Below are 20,329 nucleotides of genomic sequence, written 5' to 3'. Positions count from 1 at the left end.
CACTTCAGTATCAGCCTTGCCCTAGTGTATTACTCAGTTAGGACTTCAGCAGGTTATTTTTTAAGCTTAATTGACTTAAAACTCATGGATAGATTATTCATATTCAAAGCATATTGTACCTGTATGTAAATATATAAACTACCAGGTTTATTAACCTCCATTATGAATCTAAACACAAACAACACTTATTAATGATTGTCAAACCTTAATATCCAAACAAGTCACCTGTGGATCCTGATAAACATAGCTTCCGTGTAGGGCCTGGGAGGTTGGATTTCTTCCTACCTGTATGTTGTTGCTATGCTGAGTCCACACACTCTGAATGGCAACAGAGGCCTCACCTGCTCAATGAGGTCAGACCTTCCAGCCTGGTTCTGAGGCTTCTTCTTCTTTACATTCTCCTTATGAATTTAGCATTACTCTTTTATAAGCAGATCTGTAAACCTTTCTTCTTGCCCTAATTTTTTAAGTTTTTAAGAATTGCAGTTAGTTTTACTCTCTTTAAATTTTTAATGAACTACAGAAGATTGCTTCTTTCCCTGTCCTCGCCTCTCCTCCCCGTTCCTTCCTCTCCTTTATTGGTACTTGTATTTCTCCTTTATCTTTATGCTGAAAGTGAAGACATGTTAGTTCTTAGATCAGAATGAATATCAACTAGAGATAATGAAATAAGAATTTTAAAAAATAAATAGACAAAGGATTTGGGATTCCGGCATCAGCAGGTGGGAGCTGTGTTGGTTTATGGTATCCACACAGTCTTGGGGGAAGTCAGCTATGCCCAGTTGCCCAGTGAAACTCAGTTTCTCTGTGCCTTCTTAAGGCAGCAATCATCAGCTATTATGTGAGGACTGGAGGTTTTAAAAGGGTGCATTGTATATTGGCTCTTTCCCCTAAGTATCTATACTGTTGAGTAGGCATAATTCAGTAATTCCTCTGCATGTGATCATAAAATCTTTATTATTTGTCTGTCTGTCTGTGTGTGTGTGTGTGAGAGAGAGAGAGAAAGAGAGAGAGAGAGAGACAAAGACAGAGAGAGACAGAGACACACACACAGAGAGAGAGAGAGAGAGAGAGAGAGAGAGAGAGAGAGAGAGAGAGAAAACACTTGCTGTGCTGTGTAGGTGGAGTCAAAAGGACAACTTTTGAGAGTCTCTTCTTTCTTCCCACTGTGGGTTCTTGGATTCCAACTCAGGCTGTCAGCTTGGGTTACAATCACTTTTACCTGCTGAGCCATCTCCCCAGTCCTGTACATGGTTATCTTAAAACCCTAGAACACTTGGCACTTACTGAATCCTGTATGGAAACCATGAATTAATACTTTACCTCTTACACCTATGCTGCAGCCAATGGATTTGGTGGATACTATGGATGTTGTCTATAGACATGAAAGTGAGGCTTGCAACCGCCATAATAACTCTACTTACTACTCAGTGACAGCGAGAATTTTAAGCCAAGCTACACAGCTGTTAATTTTCAGTAAGCTCTATTTTTATCTGTACATGGTACTAGTAGACATAGAGACACTAGGGTGAAATTCTTAGCTCTCAACTCCAAGATGTGTCTGGCCTACAGGAAGAAACATTTATTGAGGCATGTCAGATAACGGAGCTGAGGTGGACGTACACACAGGCCTGTCATTATCATAAGCAGTGGCTGGTAGAGACTTAAAGTAGGAAGTACCTTCTCCTCCATAGTACTTCCACCTGCTACGTCACATGACCGTGAGAATCTCAAGAGTTTCAGTGTATTGCAGTGACACTTCTTTTTACTGTGTATAGTATATATGCATTTTTTCTTCTTAATCAAAATTAAAGGGTTTTTTTTTGTTTGTTTGTTTTTGGTTTGTTGTTGCTGTTTCTGGAAAAGAGATGGTTCTTCCAAGAAGAAAGGGCCACAGGAATACAAAGGAAGATGGGAAGACAGCTCTGTGTGCGTTGAGTAAGCGTCATTGGCTCACAGGTGTTGCAGCAGCAGGAACAGGCACAGCTGGGGACCATTCTTTCTCATGGTGGCAAGGGTTTCTATTTCTATTTGTTCCCCTCTTCCCTTTCTTCCCTCCAACCCCTCTCAAATCTGTAGCCTTTTTTTCTTTACTATTATTTTATGCTTATAAATACAACCTGCTGTGTCTGTTAATGTTGCTCTTGTGGATATGATTTCTGGGCTGACCACCTGGTATGGGAAAGGTATCAGAGGCTCATTCCTGAAGACAGAGCTCTCTCAGCAGCCACTATTGCCTGTAGTTCTTTGTCTGCAGATGAGGCCACCTGAGATTCCCCTCTTCCACATTAGCTTGGAATCTTCCCTTGGATTGGTGTTGCCATTGCTCAGGTCTAGTGTAGGCAGCCATGTTGCTGAGATATGGGGGAAGCTTCCCTGTCATATCTAGAAGACACAATGTCACAGCTGAGTTCCTTGTCCTCTGACTCTTAAAGTCTTCCCACCTTCTTGTCCGAGATGTCCCCATAGGCTTAGGTTTAACAGTCTTGTTCTAGATGTTTCACTGGGGCTATATACCCCACGAGTGGTTGTTCTCTGCATTTTAACCAGCTGTGGGTTTCTGTTATGATCTCCATCTACTGCACAGAGAAGGTCCTTTAATGACTGTAAGTGAGAGTCATAGTTATCTGTGGGTATAAGAATTGAGAATGCAGTTAGGAATTCTGCTGGTGCAGTAAACTGTTGTTAGTAGGTTCTCCTTTAGGATGCATGACCTCACTAGTTCTGGACCTACCCAGCTGTCTTCACAAGACCTTGTCCTGTCATTCCTCACACCATAGCTGCCCTCCGGGTCCATACATGCTGGCATGCTCGCACTGAATCAGCCTGGTGAGTCCTCCTTCTGCCTAAGCCTGTAGCATCCTCCCCATCATTAAATAGAGCCCAGATCCCACACCCAAACTTATACCTGTTCTTTCCCAACATCTAGGATTAGGCCAGGACATGCATTTTCTGTCTACCCAGACCCTTTGTTCATCAAATTTATTTTACTTTATGTATATGGGTGTTTTACCTCCGTGGGTGTACACATGGCCCATGGCCCTTGGAGGCCAGAAGATGGTACCATAACCTTTGGAACGGAAATTACAGATCGTTGTAAGTTGCCATATGTGTGTTAGGAATTAAACCTGGGTCCTCTGCAAGAAAAACAAATGATTTTAACTGCTGAGCTGTCTTTTCAGCTTCACATTTTTGAATCTTTATAGAGTTGCATAAAAAACCTTTAGAACACACACACACACACACACACACACACACACACACACACCTCAGTATTATCTACTATGAGTTTTTTTTTTTTGATAGTTCTGGTTGAAAAACTGTGTGTTTAGTGATATTTATCCGTGTGTGGTGGCCAAGTTATATTCTATGTGAATATATTTTATCTTTTTATTGCACACACGCATTCATTGCCTTCTCCTGTTTTTCTCCCATTCTTGTTGATTCCCTTTCTTTTCTCACCTTGCCCTCCTACTTTCATGTTTATTGGGATAAGCTAAGGAGTTTGATTGGATTACTAAGGAGGACATGGGTGGGAAGGTATTCATGGTGGCACAAGCAATTTACCAGTGGCTACACCGCTGTAGAAAACACTTGTCCCTCCCCTCGTGACCATGAACTACTTACAGCCTCCTCAAGCAGGTATGGGCACCCCTGGCTGTAATTTTTTTAGCTATTAATAAAATACAGATGCTTCCTGTGGGTAGACAATGTTAGACATTAAATCTTGCCACCATCTATAAAATTGACCAATGGGGGGGGGGGGGGGTTGGGGATTTAGCTCAGAGGTAGAGCGCTTGCCTAGCAAGCGCAAGGCCCTGGGTTCGGTCCCCAGCTCCGAAAAAAAGAAAAGAAAAAAAAAATTGACCAATGGGCAGCATTAAGAATTATCTGTTCAGATCAGCTGCGGGCTTTTATTTCTATTACTGAGAGAAGAGAAGGAATGATTTGCCATACAGAATCATCTAAACTGGATACTAATAATTGATAGCAGAATTTTAGAAAGATTTATCAGAGTAGGCAGGAGCTGACTTAGAAACAATGTGCCATTTAAGTGGTAATGGATGGGCTTATGGTTTTTTTTTTCCTAGGTGTGATATGGGAATAAATTATTGTATAAAGAAGGATCAGAGTAGTCTTAGGAAGGCTTCACTGAGAGAAGACCCAGTTTGGAAATGGTATAGCTAAGAACAGTAACAACGAAACTGCATGGACACCTGCACTCCAGAACCCTGAATGGGTTTGCTCACAGTTGTCCCTCAAGCCTGAAAGATGGCACAGAAGCATTACCAGTTACCACAGACAACAAGAGGAAATGCACACTTTTAATCACCCCCCCCCCCTTATTTTTTGAATATGAGGAAAGGACTGCCAGGGGTCTTCACCTGACTTTCCTCACATCTCAAGGTAGCTACAGTGGTCTAGAAGTCCCACTTGCTATCTGTTATATCTAGACTGTGCTCTTGTCTGCAGAGCTTACACTGTAGAACTGTAGAATCAACAGCACCAGGTGCACAGGATCAGACTGTATCCAAAAAGATACTGCTCAGTACTGACCCCATTTTTAATAGTCATTTATGAAATAGAATGATAAACTTCTTATAATATTATTCTGCCTCAAATCATTCTCTCTGACTAGAGCCTGGAATCATCTGCTTCAACAGAGATTTCCTTTAGTCTAGAATAAACGTCACTTTCACAGAACAAACATGCTGTTTGTGGTTTAGGAGCATTGTTTTCTGTTTAAACTAAGAGTCATCCTAGAGTCTTACACTAAAACAACTATATTAGCCCCAAAGAAAAAAGGTCATTCCGCCTAGGAATTCAACTTTCAGAGTTTTGAAAAATCTAAAAATGTTGATCCATGAGTTGCAAAAGAACATCCAAAGTTTATATTAATGAGCTGACACCAAATTAGATTAATTTGCCTATAAGAATAACTAGCAGAGAAGGTAAATGTAGTTTAAAGTGTCTTTATTTCTTGGTTTATAAGAACATGCAGGTCTCCCCGATTATTCAGTCAGAAGCATGTCCTGCCCTCGTGCACAGAGGATAAGCAGGGAATTTAGATTCATCTGCGATGGTAGGACTTAAAAGATGTCATTAAAATGGAGAAATGACAATGACTTCACAAGTAAATTGTGGCACAGCTTTTCAAACTGTGCAGTTATATTGACATATTTTATGTGTAATCTGATGAGCTAAAAAATTAAGAATTTGGCTAAAGAAACCACTAATTTATATAGCGGATGGCTTAATTATTTCTCCTATCACTTGGATAATTAATGAATCAAAAGTACCCTTTCAGGGAATGGGAAGAATTTATTTTCTCAAGGGTTTCTCTGTGAGATGTATAATAATTCTGAGATGTAACTTGCTGCTCCAGTGTAGTGAGTATGAGGAGGTAGCCCTTGAGAGGCAGGCTTGCCACCGTGCGAGCCCCAGCCTCCCTGCAGTTCCAGACTTAATACTATTTCTTCCCATTCCTTTTCGAAAACGATGAAACATTGTAGACAAATATATATCCCTGTGATTTGCTCAGAGCCCTGTAGACCTGGAAGATGGCCGTCCTCTTGTCTCCGTAGCTCTTCCTTTCAGTCTGTGCCACATGGAGAGGAGCAACTGAGGAATTCAGTCCTTTGCCTTCCAGGTGACACTGTTGTGCTCTGCTGACTGATGTCACCACCTGCTTCATCACCATGCTTACCGTTCTCGTTATTGCTGCACATGGTTCATGTCTAAAGACGGTGTCTAGGGTTGCCTCGGACTTTTCTTCATAGAATGAATGCACTTAAAAGAGAATCTTTGTTAAAAAAAAAAAATCCAGAAACCAAATTCTAAAACCAATATGGAGATGCAGAGGGCCTGTATTGGCCAGGTAATGATCGACAAAGTTTGAGAATTTGTTAACCGTGTGCAGAGATAAACAGTCCCCAGAGAATCAAGGAGTCCAGAAGAACTCTGAACAATACAAACCTCCTGTCCCCACAGTCCTGTACTCATAGCTGCATGGGTCCCGCCTAGCAGTGCTGAGGGGAATGGTCTGCATAGATGCAGTGGGGCTAACAGGGCATCTATATGGTAAAAAGGAGAAATGACCCTGGATTCCTCATTAGCTAGAAATGAGTTCTGGGGTGTGGACTGGAGTTTGGAAATCTGAATGCAAAAGGGAATTTGTTCGCTTATAGTCTTTGAAAAACTCATTTTACCATGAGTGACTCTTTGATTCTTATTGGAGTAAATTGAGTTGAGGAGATTGAACTAAATGAACTATGGTAATGTAAAATTAAAATCTAATTATATATCTGATCTTGGAAGTTTCAAATGCTTATTTATTTAAAGTGGTTGCTATGCATTCTTTTTGAAAAACACTTATCAAATTAGAAATATTTCCTTCTATTTATAGTTTGTTGAGATTTTTATTTTTATTAGTGAGTGTTAAAATTTATTAAACCCTCCATGTATTTTGAGATAGTCTCATGAGTTTGGGGGCTTTATTTTGTTACTCTAGTAATAGTGACTACTCTTTTAATAGTAACCACTCTTCTATTCTTGAAAATCACGCATATGAGCTTGGTTATATTACCTTCCTTATGTAGTTGTGGATTGGGTTTGCCAATATTTGTTTAGGATTTCTAAGTCTTTGTTCAGGAGTTACAGACTTGTTTTCCGTCTGTTTCACTCCTCTGGGGTTCAGGTGTTAAAGATTATGCTTTCTTCGTAAAGCAAGTGTGGAAGCAGTTCCCTTTGGTAATCTCTGGAAGTGTATTTTGTAAGTTGATGGTATTTATTAAACATTGTATCAAATTTATCAGTAGCTCAAGGGTGGGGTTTTTTGGTTTGTTTTTTGGGGGAGGTGTTTTTTGTGGGGATTTTCTGTGGAAGTATTAAATTATAAATTATGTTTTGTGACTTTAGGCTATCCAGATTTTAAGTTTTGTTTTGTATCAGTTCATTAACTTCTGTTCTTCCTCTGGAACTGTCAATTGCATTTAAAATTTTAGATTCATTGGCATAAACTTGTTTATACTATTCTTTTATTATTCTGATATTTTAAAACTTTTTATTTAAATTAAACATATGTTCTGAGGCTATTTTTCTATACCAAGACTTCTGTTACATTTTGTACCATTTCATCTTTTCCTCCTCCTCCTCTTCCTCCTCTTCCTCCTCCTCCTCTTCATTCTAGACTTGCCCCTTCTCTTCATCCTTCTTTTCAAACTCCTCCTCATCTTCTATCCTGGTGACTGATCCCAGTGCCTTCCATACACTAAACCTACAGTTTGTCATTGAACTATTTCATCAGTTCTTTTGAGCTCATCATGGAATGTTAATTTAGCAAGGTATAAAATTCTTGAAGAGCATCACTCTTCTCTAGCATTTTGAAGTTACTACTTCAGGCTTATGTTCTGGGGAAGTCTGATCTTAATCCTTTTGTTTTTCTGTACATAGTACTACCTGTTGGCTTACCTAATGCTTAAGAATTTTTCTTTAATTTGATTTTACATTCATTTTACACTGATTCTATTGTGATACATCTTGATTTGGATTTATGTTTGCCCCAGTGAATCTTTACTAAGTACTTTCAGTATCACAAGTGACTCTAGAGAAATCTCAGTAGCACTTCTCCACAGTTCCTTCCTTTATCTTTTCCTGATCTTCCATGTATGCATATTGGAGCTTCCTATCTAGAACTGGCTCATGTTTTGATTGGTTTAGTTGATTGTGCTTTTCACATTATAGTTTTGTGTGTGTGTGTGTGTGTTTGAATACAGCCCGTTTACGTCATTCCAACATATTTGTTTCCCTTCACTTTTGCTGGGGTTTTTTTGGGCTTTTTGTTGTTGTTGTTGTTGTTGCTGTTGTTTTTTGTTTTTAGTTTGTTTGTTTTTGTTTTTTTGCACTATGTCTCTATTGTTTTTCTATGGCCTCCTCTTTGTCCTTTATGTGTTCTCTTTGAGAACTAGTCTTCTATTATCATTTAGAATACATACCTCTTCATTGTATAGTTACCATGTTAGTAGGGTTTGAGTTAATAACTCATGAAGAACATTAAATATTCTTTTTTCTCCGGACACACAGCTCTCTTTAAAGAAGGAGATGATTCAGTTCATGAGCTCATTGAAGCATCATAACAAGATTTTGTAGTGGGACTCTGAGGAAATAATTTCTTTAACATTAGCATCTGCAGTTGAGTTATTATTCATCAGGAACTAAGCTTTAGTCCACATCTGTGCTTATTAAGTCAGCTCTTTTCCCTGACTTCACAAAGTTGGCATAGCCCACTCCTCTGTATGTACTCAGCCTTTTGAGATATTAGTAACTTACTTTTGTTCCTTCTTCCTTACATTTTTAAATATTAAAACAATATTCTGATTATGAGATATAAGATAATAGATAACGTTTTCATGAAGTTGTAGTTGATGTAGGTGAGTTATATATACATTTAAAGTGTCAAATAAATATTCCTAAAGTAATATGTTGGTTCCATATGTGTTAAATTAGTTACATCTAACAAAATTTAGCATGTAAATACTTTTAAAGTTCATAGTTCATTATCAACAGCACATTCACATTTTTCTATAACTGCAATCTGCCAGCCATCTCTAGAACTCCTTCCATTGAAAACCTGATCCTTTGCAATCTTCATGTAATTATTCCCTGTCCCTCTTTTCACAAGTCTCAGGTAGCTGACATTCTGCTTCCTGACTCTGTGAGGTAAATTTTGTGTGTATAAACCACACACTGTTTGACTTGCTGTGACTGGCTGTTTCCCTTAGCATACTGTCCTAATGTTCATTCATGTTATAGCATATATCAAAATCTTCCTCCATATAAAAATGTTATGTAGATTCATTTGTTTATTCATTTATTTGTCACTAATAACTGTGAGAAAAACTACTATAAACCTGGATGTTTCAATATTTTTCCATTGTTTGATTAACATAAAAAAACCTACTTCTTATTTTTTGCTCTCCGACTACCTACCTGTTTGTTGAGTCATTAGCCTATCTCTGGTGGTAGGTAGGGGGTAGAGAATTGACTGCAGTGTCTTTTCTGATTGTGGATCTGTTTATACCTGAGTGTGACATGCCTCCTGGATCCACTACAACATGATGTTTGAATGTGTGGTGGGTGGACGTGGCCTGGGATTGCAAACCTGGGATTGCAAACCAGTGGCTGTTTTGTGCCTGTTGTGTCTTTGCTCCTTGTCTTGCATACTCAAAGGCCTGTGTGTTCTCTGATAGTGGAAAGTGAGTGTGATTTCCTCATCTCCTCTCCTGTCTGTATCTAATTTTATTGTTAATGCCTGACTACACTTCTTAATCTTGCCAGCTATACTACTACCACTATCATCATCGCCCTGAGGTGGGAAGTGGTGTTGGGAAAAGAATAGAATCCATCACTGTCCGTGGACCCCATCCTTCTGGAAAAAGAAGTGGTACCAGATGATCAAAATCCTCAAAAAAAATTTTAGGTTCCTGATCATGAGGAGGCCAGAAGTTATGGTCATATGACATGATATGGGGTTAGGAGGATCAGATCTTTATCTATTACAGTCACTTCCTCTAGAACTATTTGTGAAATACCTTAGTAGCAAGACCCACTCACTCAGTGTAGCACTCCTTCCTTGCAGCTGTCTCTGAAGTCAAAGAGCTCAGGTCATGCTGGGCCCTGGGTTAATGGCTGAGCTGTTAGTGCTGAGTGTCAGCCATTCTCCCCGACTTCTCTCTGTGCCTCTTTCTGTTCTTCTGTTTTTTTTTCTCTGTCCTTCTCACTATCTGTTTTGTAGGTGACATTTTCTCTCACTCTGTGCCTGTCACCATTTTAATATGTGATTCTGATTCAAGTTAGGTTGTCAGCACAGCAAGGCAGAAATGGTCTCAGGCTTCATGGAATCCACAAAGGGACTCATTGCCCTATTGTTTATTGAAGCTGTAGATGATGTGTGTGAAATCTGACAGGATTTTTCCCAAACACAAGAACATGATGAATTATTCATTCCCAAAACATTTCTGAGCGTATACTCTTGTGTCAGGCACTCTGTTCCACACTGAGGATACAGAGAAGCCTCTGTCCTCTGATAACTCATGGTGGTTGTGGGCAGTAGTGTATATAAGGGCTTTGATAGAGTAGCTAGCTTCCAAAGGTGTCCCTCCTGAGCATCAATGGTCAGACTAATAATGAGAAAAGGAAAGGTAGCAGCACCATGGTGACAGGGTGCAGCCATAGTCTGCAGCTCAGTTTATGGTGTTTATTGGAAGTGGGTACTCTGAAGTAGGGTGCAATTTGAGCAGGGAAAATTGGGGGATGAGGCCTGTCTTTACATTTTGCCTAGAAGAAAATACTAAAGCATTCTATTTCCTGATCAGATTTCCTCATTAGTAGCCAGTGTTAGTGGACAGTAGGAAGCATTGGTTGGAGCTGCGAGGTTAGGAGTCCATGTAAAACCCAGCACAGCAAAGAAGGCAGGAGTAGAGAGAGACAGAAAGGTGGTTCTGAGGTCAAGAGAGTTTCCAAGGACAACACTGAGAGGAGATGGGAGAGCATTGGTGCATGGTGTAAGGCAGAAGTACAGGGTCTTCTCTTCCGTCACCTAGAAGGAGATTCTCTAGAATGGCTTCCATGGAGAACAACACAGCGTGATCTTTAACTGACTTTGAAGGGCTTAGGCTTTTAGTTACCAGAAGTAAAAACACACATGATCCAGGGTGATCCCCAGGTTTCTGCCTGTGAAGCTGGGTAGATTAGAAAGAGAAAATAGGAAAATCAAAATAATCCTTATTTGAAGGAGTAAATGAAGAGTTCAGTTTTTGCCAAGGGTAACATGAGTGTAACACTGCTATGTTGGTGTCCTCTTTGTCTTGTTCTATGTGGCAGAGTCAGCACTCATGCTGGACCTATGGCTGCACATAAGACTGGGACCAAGGAACAGCTTAGGCCAAGAATGAGGAATTGTCACCGTGTTTGTTGTGGAGGCAAAGCCAGAGTGGAGGTCTCATGTGAGGTTGGCCTGGGCAGTGATTCCCTAGGGAGAGAGAGTTGGCAGGAGGCACTAACTAGCATAGATGGTGCAAGGGAGTTGCTGGAAAGAAGACAGCTTGCTACGGTGACAAGGATGAGTCTTCCTGGAGGCCTGGGAGCCTGGAGAGTAGGTGGGAAGAGCAGAGGAGAACTACCTGGGCCAATATCTAGCCCTTCACTACCTGCCCAGCTTGCTGAACTCGGAAGATACTCCGAGCCCTTCCACTTGCCTAGGACAGTTATATGAAATATAATCATCATGCAAGACCAGCCTCACTTACTATTATTTTAATTACAGTTGTTCTAAGCTCTGCATGATTTCATCTCCCAAGTCCTTTTTTTTTTTTTCAATGTTAGACAGAAAATACCTCTTCTTTGCTGAAAGACTTAAAAGAGAAGAACAACAAACTAGGCTAACATTGTAGTAGATGTTATGAGCATCTGAGTATCGGGAAGCTCTTCCTCCGGTGTTTACCTGGGTGGAAATGTAAGCAAATGGAAAGAGAAGATAGTGCAAGTTTCCTTCTGTTATTAGCTTAAGTTTTGACTACCATGAACAACATAGTGTGCCCTTTGCATTATGATGCAAAACCCATGATGTCTGATTTCACTCTTTGACATTTCATCTTTAGCATCATGTTACCATAACATCAGCATCTTCTCAAGGTAATTCAGTCATCATCTTCCCACGATTCAGGTTCCTAGTCTTGTGTGGGTGGTTTGTTTTCCTCCTTCTTACCCAGTTTTCCAATTAGCACCTTATTAACTCTACACAGAACTCATATTCTACCCCTTAACCTTTTTCACAAAAAAGAAAAAAAAAAGAGGAGTAGAAACCATATTCTTGTCACTCTTGATAGTAGATAGATTCAGCCTCAAACCCTGGTGCCCTGAGGGAGGAGCCACATCACATCTCGGGGGACGCTGGCCTGCTCAATGCATTTCAGAGCAGCAACAACAGGAGAGATCCTTGCAGGTTAGAAACAGACAGCACCAGCCTGTGAGCAGAGCTATGCAAGCTTCGCTAGCTCCAAGCTGTGGGGACAGACCTTCCCATCAGAGTCCCCCATTTTTTTAACCAGGGAGGTGCCAAACGATATGCACTGTGTTGCTATTGTGAAATGATTTCCATCTATCTTCTCATCCTGGGATCAGCTTTAGTTTATACCTGAGGAGAAATAAACAGGCTCACTGGCTATTCCACTGTTCTAGTTTCATTAGGATGTAGTGACTTTACACTACAATGGATATTCACTTACAAAACTCTTTCACTTGCTGCATCTGTTAAAGGCAACTACGCAGCCATTAATACGCAAATTGAACTTGAATGCTGAAAAATGAGGTAGAGCCTCAAACATTGTTTACTGACTAATTAGTTTTACTGTAATGGGGGGGGGGGGCTATAGAATTGTGGAAAGCTGTGTGGATTCAGGAGAAGTGGAGTTCATTCTGGCCTCACTTATCTCCTGCCTCCTTTGTGACATACAGGCACAGTAGGTTTTTTATTTCAAAATGACTTAGATAATTTGTTAATTAAAGAGTAGAGGCTGCTGCTGTCCTGCTGTTGGTATGTTGGTACTGAGAATTAAATCCTCTGTGTGTGTGTGTGTGTGTGTGTGTGTGTGTGTGTGTGTGTGTGTGTACTTAGCATGTATAAGGCCCTGGGCTTAATCCATAATACCAAAGATGGGTGGATGAATGTGTAGATTTAACCTTTTATAAAGAATTACTAAAAAATAAAAAACAACCCTGCTATGGCTGAGTGATCGAATGCTTGCCTAACATACTCAAGACCCTGAGATGCATTCCAAGCACTGCAAAAAGTAATAACCACATAGCGAAAGCAGACGCTTTGAGGAAGACTGAGGGAAATTTTGTTAGGATTCTTGGGGACGGTTCTGTCTCAAGTGGCCCTTCACCCCGCTGTGCCCTAGTATCTGCAGTCCCTGGATGTGTCTTTCTCACCACAGCCTAAGGAGTACTTAAGTGCCATCATTATTATCTTGACCCTGGGAGAACAAAGCTTATCCCTCAGTCTTCACAACTGTCCCAAGCCCATACAAGCCACCATGAATAACCACACAGCCATCTGTCATGTACTACCACCCTCCATTCTGTCCCCCGCCATGGGCCATTTGTATCATCCTTTATTAGCTTCAACTTTACCTTCCAACTCCCATCTACTCTGTCTGTATTCCATGAGCCATACTTCTTTCTTATCCAGTCCAGCAAAAGAGCTTGATTGCCTGACTCTGCATCCAACCCCCGGCCCCCAGCATCCATGGCCCTCACTCTTTCCTGCCTGCTAACCTGGTTTAAACGTCTTCTGTATCATCTCCAAATTTAAATTTTTTTCTTGTTTGGAACTATCCTTCCATGTTGGACATGTCTAAAACTATTAGGCAGAACTGACTCACCTGTTTACAGAGGGAGGTTTTCGATTTGATGTAGAGGTGCTGCATAGCAGTTTCCTGGTCCCACTACTCCTTCCTCTCTAGACATTTCATCTCTTCAATGGGGGGTGGGGGTTCTAAGGCTATTAGATATCATTACTTCTGTTTCCTTCTCCATTTCTCCATTTCTCCTATAAGCTTCCATCCACCCTTGGTCCTCTGTCAGAACCTTTGGGGATGGAATCCAGAAGACAGCTTCCTCACAATTCTCAGAGGTTCCTCCCCACCAGAGTTCAAGAGCCCCAGGCCACACTGCCACACTAACTGCCTGATTCCCCTGAGTCTGCAACTTCTTATTTCTGTCCTATGCTGCTGCTGTTGCTGCTGCTGCTGCTGCTGCTGCTGCTGCTGCTGCTGCTGCTGCTGCTGCTGCCACCGCCCTGCTTTCACCTTTCAACAGTCCTCATTACTTAGAATGCCTTACAATTTTATCCAGGCTGTTTAGTCACTAATTATCACTTCATACTCAGTTTTCCTCACTCTGCTTTCCTTTTACTTTTCTTTAGTAGCATATCTTAATTGCACAAAGTAATGGGCTTCAACGATAACATCCTCATATACATACTCATACTGTACTGTGATGATAGTCACCTCCTATCTCTTCTGTTCTCTGCTCCCTCTGGTGCCCTTTCTGTTCCACATAACGCACCCCCCCCCCATTTGCTTTCATGTCTCTTTTTGTCTAGATTATACATATGAGAAAGCATGTGCTGTGCCTACTTTCTGACACTTGCACACGTCTGTTTGCGATGTGAATGGTTTGATGTCAACTGTCTCCTGTGTCCTTGCACCTGTGTCTATGATTTCTAGACACATTCTGAACTTTCTGGGGTCACTGAAATGCTTTGCACTTTGACAGGAGCTGGCTTGTGAGTGTGTATATGTATAAAAACCATGAACACTCATGCTCTTCTCTATATAGAGATTTACTTCCTTTTTAGAAAAGTAAAATATTCAGATATGGAACTCTAAAAGGAATTATAGATCTAGAAATAGTGGTAGCATAGTGCAAGACTTTAATCCCAGCATTCATGAGGGAGAAGCAGATGGACCTCTGTGAGTTTAAGGCCAGCCGGATCTAACTAGTGAATTCAGGCCTACCAAGACTTGTGGTGATACCCTGCCTCAATGGTAGATAGATAGATAGATAGATAGATAGATAGATAGATAGATAGATAGATAGATAGATAGATAGAGACAGACAGACAGACAGACAGACAGACAGATAGATGAATAGGGAAGACAAGAATAAGCCCTTATTAGGTTAGAATCAGAGAAATTTATAAGAGTTTATGGATTGTTTGTTTTGCTGTGTGCTATACTGTGGATGGAATCTAGGGTTTGTATGTGCTTGCCACGTGCCCTAATACTAAAGTGTATTCTGTCACCTATCCACTGTGTTTATTATTTAATTTAATTTTATATGTATGGGTGGTGTGCCTGCATATATGGATGTGCACCATGTTCATACAATGCTCTAGGGGGTGTCAGATCCCCTAAAACAGGAGTAACAGTTATGAGCTGCCATGTGGGTGTGGAGACCCTCTACAGGAGGTCCTTGCAAGAGCATGAAGTGCTCTTAACCACTGAGCCGTGTCTCTACCACCCTCTCTTATACCCTGTTTTAAATACGGAGTCTTGCTAAGTTGCCCAGGCAGGCCTTGAAAACATAGCCATGAAACTATAAAAGTGTTTGTGCATATGTTTGTCTGTTAGTCCATAGACCCTTTGCAGTTCTGGCATTTTTGATCATCTGGAGCAGGAGCAGTGATAACCCTAATAACCTCAGTTTCTAAATACTGTTTTCCATGAAGAGGGGGAAGGGCCCCTTGCTCAAAAGACTAAACATAAGGGAGTGGAGGAAAAGAGAAGATAAGCAGCCTGGAATATAATTCTGAACTTGATGTGACTCTGATATTTTCCTGTTTCTCCTTCCACATGATGTCTATAAAATGTATTGACCTTTCACGTTAAGCTCATCCCTGAAACTGCAGGGGAATGAGAGCATGCTTTTCCCAATAAGCATGAACCCAAAAAGTGGGACTTGGAAATCTGACGCATTAGCTTGAATCCAAAAAATAACCTGCTTGCCATTGACCTTCAGTGGTATTTCCTGAAATTCCATAGCCATTCTGACCCGTTTGAGTAAGATTGATTGGTAGTTACTATTGTGGAACCTTCCCAGCAGTTCTTCCTCAACACCTGTTGAGTGTTAGTGTCCCACAGTCAATTCTCCACCAGGACACCACTTCCTGTTCCCTCACACAGCCACGACACATCAGAAGTGGCACCACTCTGGGCAGGAGCTGTAACCACTCTGGGAAGGAGACTCGGGGCTGCATGGAGGCTTTACTCAACCAGACTGTCTTCACAGGTACAACCCGTGTGTCCCCACTCTCTTTGTGGATAGAGCTGTAAGGAAGTGTGTGTGTGTGTGTGTGTGTGTGTGTGTGTGTGTGTGTGTGTGCGTGTGTGTGCGTGTGTGTGTGTGTGTGTGTGTGTGGTGTGGTGTGTGTGTGTGTGTGTGTGTGTGTGTGTGCGTATGTGTGAAGCAGCAGTAAGGCTGACGGTGAGCCAGGAGCTTTGGAGCAGACCATCTGAATTCAATTCCCAAGCCATGCTCTAGTGGGTCTTAAGAGTTCTCACTTGCAAAAGCAAGAAAATATTAATTCCTACTATTCAGAGAAGGTTGTGAAGAGGATTAAGGGGTTTAAGTACAATACAAATGCTTAGCACAGTGCCAGCATATAAAAGGTGTTAAGTAAATCTCAAATAGTGTAGTTGTAAATGTCTGTGTTAGTATAACAAATAAATACCTGGCACATACTTAAATGGCTATGTTAGAGGTTAGCACATAAACTCTCCTACAGTCTAATAACAAGCATTACTATATAAATTTAAAGGTAACAGGCAATATATGGAAATGGTGTTTTGACAGCTTTTTAACAATAATGGTTTTACCCACCACCTCATCTTAGTATGCCTCCTCTCTGGGGTTAGTAGAAGAACCTAATTCTTTTTTCCCTGGCTAATATTTTCCTCTTGTCTATGAAGGTACTGTATATTAGATACAAAATGTTACACCTGCCTATGTATGACTGACATCTTCTATCCTGTTGAGTCACTGATGGTTTCTCTGATTATTTTTTAAACACATAAGGGATTACCATGGCAACACTGTCAGTCACTGATTGATGATGCAAGACATATGCTTGCAAATCTATTGCAACACCGCACAGCTTGTTAAAAACAGACTCTCATGTTTGTGATCAAGCACGGATCCTGGCCTTTGGTGCTCTACTTTCTCTGCTGATGGTTTATCTGCTTTTTCTCTGCTAGGACCTAGGGCCCGTAGCAACAGCGTAGAACTTAAGGAGGATTGGTTCTCTAGGTTGTGTTCCTGCTGATTTTTATTTGAAGAAAGTAAGCCTTCGGTGTATTTACTCAACATTCAGAAAGACAGTCATACAGAAACAGAGTACACCTTTTCTAATTGCTGTAGCTTCATTCAGCTCTGATGCTCACCTGGGCAGAGAGCAGCCTGGTCCACCATGTGGCCCTGCAGCCATCTAAGCCAGAGATTTCCTATGAGGTCTGCCTAACACCTGGCCCTGCACATATCACAGTAACGACTAAGACCTTGTCTGTAAAGTCACTTTGTGAACAAGTCCAGAATCGATGTTGCCATCAAGATGTGAATTATCATTGTGCATCAAAAGTTAGCTCACCATTGCTTTTTTCCCCATCTTTATTAAATTGAGTATTTCTTATTTACATTTCAAATATTATTCCCTTTCCCCGTTTCCATGCCAACATCCCCCTAACCCCTCCCCCTTCCCTTCTATATGGGTGTTCCCCTCCCCATCTTCCCCCCATTACCGCCCTCCCCCCAACAATCACGTTCACTGGGTGACAGCTGCCTAGTTAAGTACTCAGGACTCAGGTGACTTCACCAGAACCTCCCCATTGAATTTGTAAAGTACATGTGAGGGGCAGGTACAGGATAGAAGGAGGCTTGTCATTGGAGGAGAAGGAAGGATGGGCAGGAGAGAAGTTTGAAGGAAGAGGAGGAGACGAGGAGAGAAAGGAGGAGACAAAGGAGAGGGTGAGAAGCCATGGCAGGTGATGTTAAAATTGTGCTCTGTGTATTTACAGGTCATTACTAATGTTCTCAAGGGATGGATGGTACCGGGCTTTGTATGTTTAAGTGGGCAATTATATTTTATCAGTTGGATCTAAGATTATTGTGTTGTATGTTCTTTTATGTGAGTGTTCGAGTGTAGGAAAGTGTGCGGCTGGGATGTGTTTCCGCCTAGATATCTAGCAGATATCTTGGGGCACTGTGGTGCCGGACCAAGCGAGGTAAAAGACAACTATATTTATTTATTTCTATATTTCTACAACAACACATGTGTCTTTGTTATATGTTGGGGCATCTTTTAGGTGTATGCCCAAGAGAGGTATAGCTGGGTCCTCAGGTAGTTCAATGTCCAAATTTCTGAGGAACCTCCAGATTGATTTCCAGAATGGTTGTACCAGTCTGCAATCCCACCAACAATGGAGGAGTGTTCCTCTTTCTCCACATCCTCACCAGCATCTGCTGTCACTGGAGTTTTTGATCTTAGCCATTCTGACTGGTGTGAGGTGGAATCTCAGGGTTGTTTTGATTTGCATTTCCCTTATGACTAAAGATGTTGGACATTTCTTTAGGTGCTTCTCAGCCATTTGACATTCCTCAGCTGTGAACTCTTTGTTTAGCTCTGAACCCCATTTTTAATAGGGTTATTTGTCTCCCTGCAGTCTAACTTCATGAGTTCTTTGTATATTTTGGATATAAGCCCTCTATCAGTTTTAGGATTGGTAAAGATACTATGAAATCCAGAAGATCCTGGAGAGATGTCATACAGACCCTAAAAGAACACAAATGCCAGCCCAGGTTACTGTATCCAGCAAAACTCTCAATTAACATAGATGGAGAAACCAAGATATTCCATGACAAAACCAAATTTACACAATATCTTTCTACAAATCCAGCGCTACAAAGGATAATAAATGGTGAAGCCCAACACAGGGAGGCAAGCTACACCCTAGACAAAGCAAGAAACTAATTGTTTTGCAACAAAACAAAGAGAAGACAAGTACACAAATATAATCTCACCTCCAAATATGAAGATAACAGGAAGCAACAATGACTATTCCTTAAGGTTACCATTCTTGATAGAATGATAATCAGGGAGTCCAGGTTTGACCTTCCCATTCCTGGTAGTGGTCACACTTGGACTGCCAGCACTTGCTTTTAGTTTTCTAAAAGCTGCAGACATAAATGTGTCAGTATGTGTGTGTGGTTAGTTAAACGCTTGGGTTGCCAAAAGAAATTATTTTTAAAGTATGAAAGGAAAGCAATACTGTTGGGAGAACTGTCTAGTCATTATTTCTGGAACATTCTCTCTGAGTATGTAGAATTAAGGATTTGGGATTCATGGCAGAGTTCACAAAAAAACTGAAAAAGGTTGCGTAGGAATGTTGTGGCTTTGAAGGTGTGTAGGGTGATGAGAGCAAAGAGCTTCACACGAGTGGTCACAGCGTCTGTTCCTCACGGTCTGGTTCCCTAGAGGCCGTGTCTATGTAACATTCAGAATGGCTCATCCTTAGAAAATGTCCCGGTGCAGCTAAAGGGGAAACCAGTGCACCTTCAGAGGACCTATTTCATGCACTTTTGACTAGGAATTTCACTAAAATGAAGCATAGGGGCTGAAGAGGTGGCTCAGAGGTAGAGTGCTTGCTGCTCTTGCATAGAACCCGATATCAGTTCCTGGCTCTCAAATTGTGTAGCTCACCATTTCCTATATACTTTACTTCTCGGGGATCTAGTGTCCTCCTCTGGCCTCCATGTACACTACACACACACACACACACACACACACACACACACACACACATACACACACACACACACACGTATATACGAAATACATACATCTTGAAAATGAAAAAGAAGATTATGGTTCCAATATGATTGACTCAAAGCCTTTAACTGGGTTCTCTTTTACTTGGAATTAAAAACTCAAATCAGCCATACGTGTAGCCTGCAAGTGGTGCTACTGAAAAGCCACCAGTGTGTTGCAGAACATGGTCCCTTGGGGTGCCGTGTCTCTGAGCAGCGCACACACGCAGTCTTGTAGGCAGGTGTGTGCAAGGTGTGCACTGTGCTTATTCTTTGTTTTGAGCGCTAGGTTCCTGCACAGCCAACAGCTGCTTTGCTGAAACTGCTGTCGGGGCCAAGCGCCTTCTGCCTGTGCACGGCAGGGCCTGTGCAGGAGGCTGTTTCTCCTGTGCATCTGAAAGTGATCCCAAGTGAAACACCCCGCTCAGGCATTTAACTCAGCCTCAGAGCCAGATGCCAGCTCCCTTCCTGTGAGTAACCACTAACCTTTCTTTATAAAGCACTCAGGCACCCACAGCAGCTGCCAAGGGCTTGGCAGGTGCTTGCCATGGTTCTTACTGCTGTACCATAGCGTAAGTACTGAGTGCCCATGTTACACATGGCAAAATTGATATTTAGAGAATGTAGAAATGAGTCCAGAGTTACACAACTATCAGGTGGAACCTGACAAATAGTTCTGGAGGCATCTAAGAGCAGTCAGTCACTAACAAGCGGTTTCCTTCAGTCCTGTCTAACAGTTCATGGCAGAGGCTTTGCCACTAGACAACTAAGTTTCTGTGGCGTGCCCCTCAACAACTGGGTAACTTGATCACATTTCACCAGATGAACAGAATGACCTTTTCAGAGTTTAAAAAAAAGTGCTGTTTCTCAGGGGAAAAAAATGACAGTTTTGGGGGGTTTGTTGTCT

The 20,329-nt window shown here is 41.4% G+C and overlaps 1 protein-coding gene across 50 annotated transcripts in view; it reads left to right on the top strand.

Moving 5' to 3' along the window:
• The window catches only part of Fars2 (phenylalanyl-tRNA synthetase 2, mitochondrial), a 434,171-nt gene that overhangs the window by 237,972 nt on the left and 175,870 nt on the right, over positions 1 to 20,329 (top strand). For 20 of the 50 annotated variants that reach the window (XM_087590559.1, XM_087590552.1, XM_087590555.1 and 17 more), the window contains 1 exon segment: positions 1,867 to 1,929. In XM_087590559.1, the coding sequence (XP_087446685.1) occupies positions 1,867 to 1,929 (63 nt within the window). 50 annotated transcript variants of the gene reach the window in all.

This window comes from Rattus norvegicus, chromosome 17, assembly GCF_021556685.1.
Source record: "Rattus norvegicus strain SHRSP/BbbUtx chromosome 17, alternate assembly SHRSP_T2T, whole genome shotgun sequence".
Lineage (NCBI taxonomy): Eukaryota > Metazoa > Chordata > Mammalia > Rodentia > Muridae > Rattus > Rattus norvegicus.
Note: the sequence above shows the minus strand (reverse complement) of the source record. Positions and strands in the feature narration are given on the sequence as shown.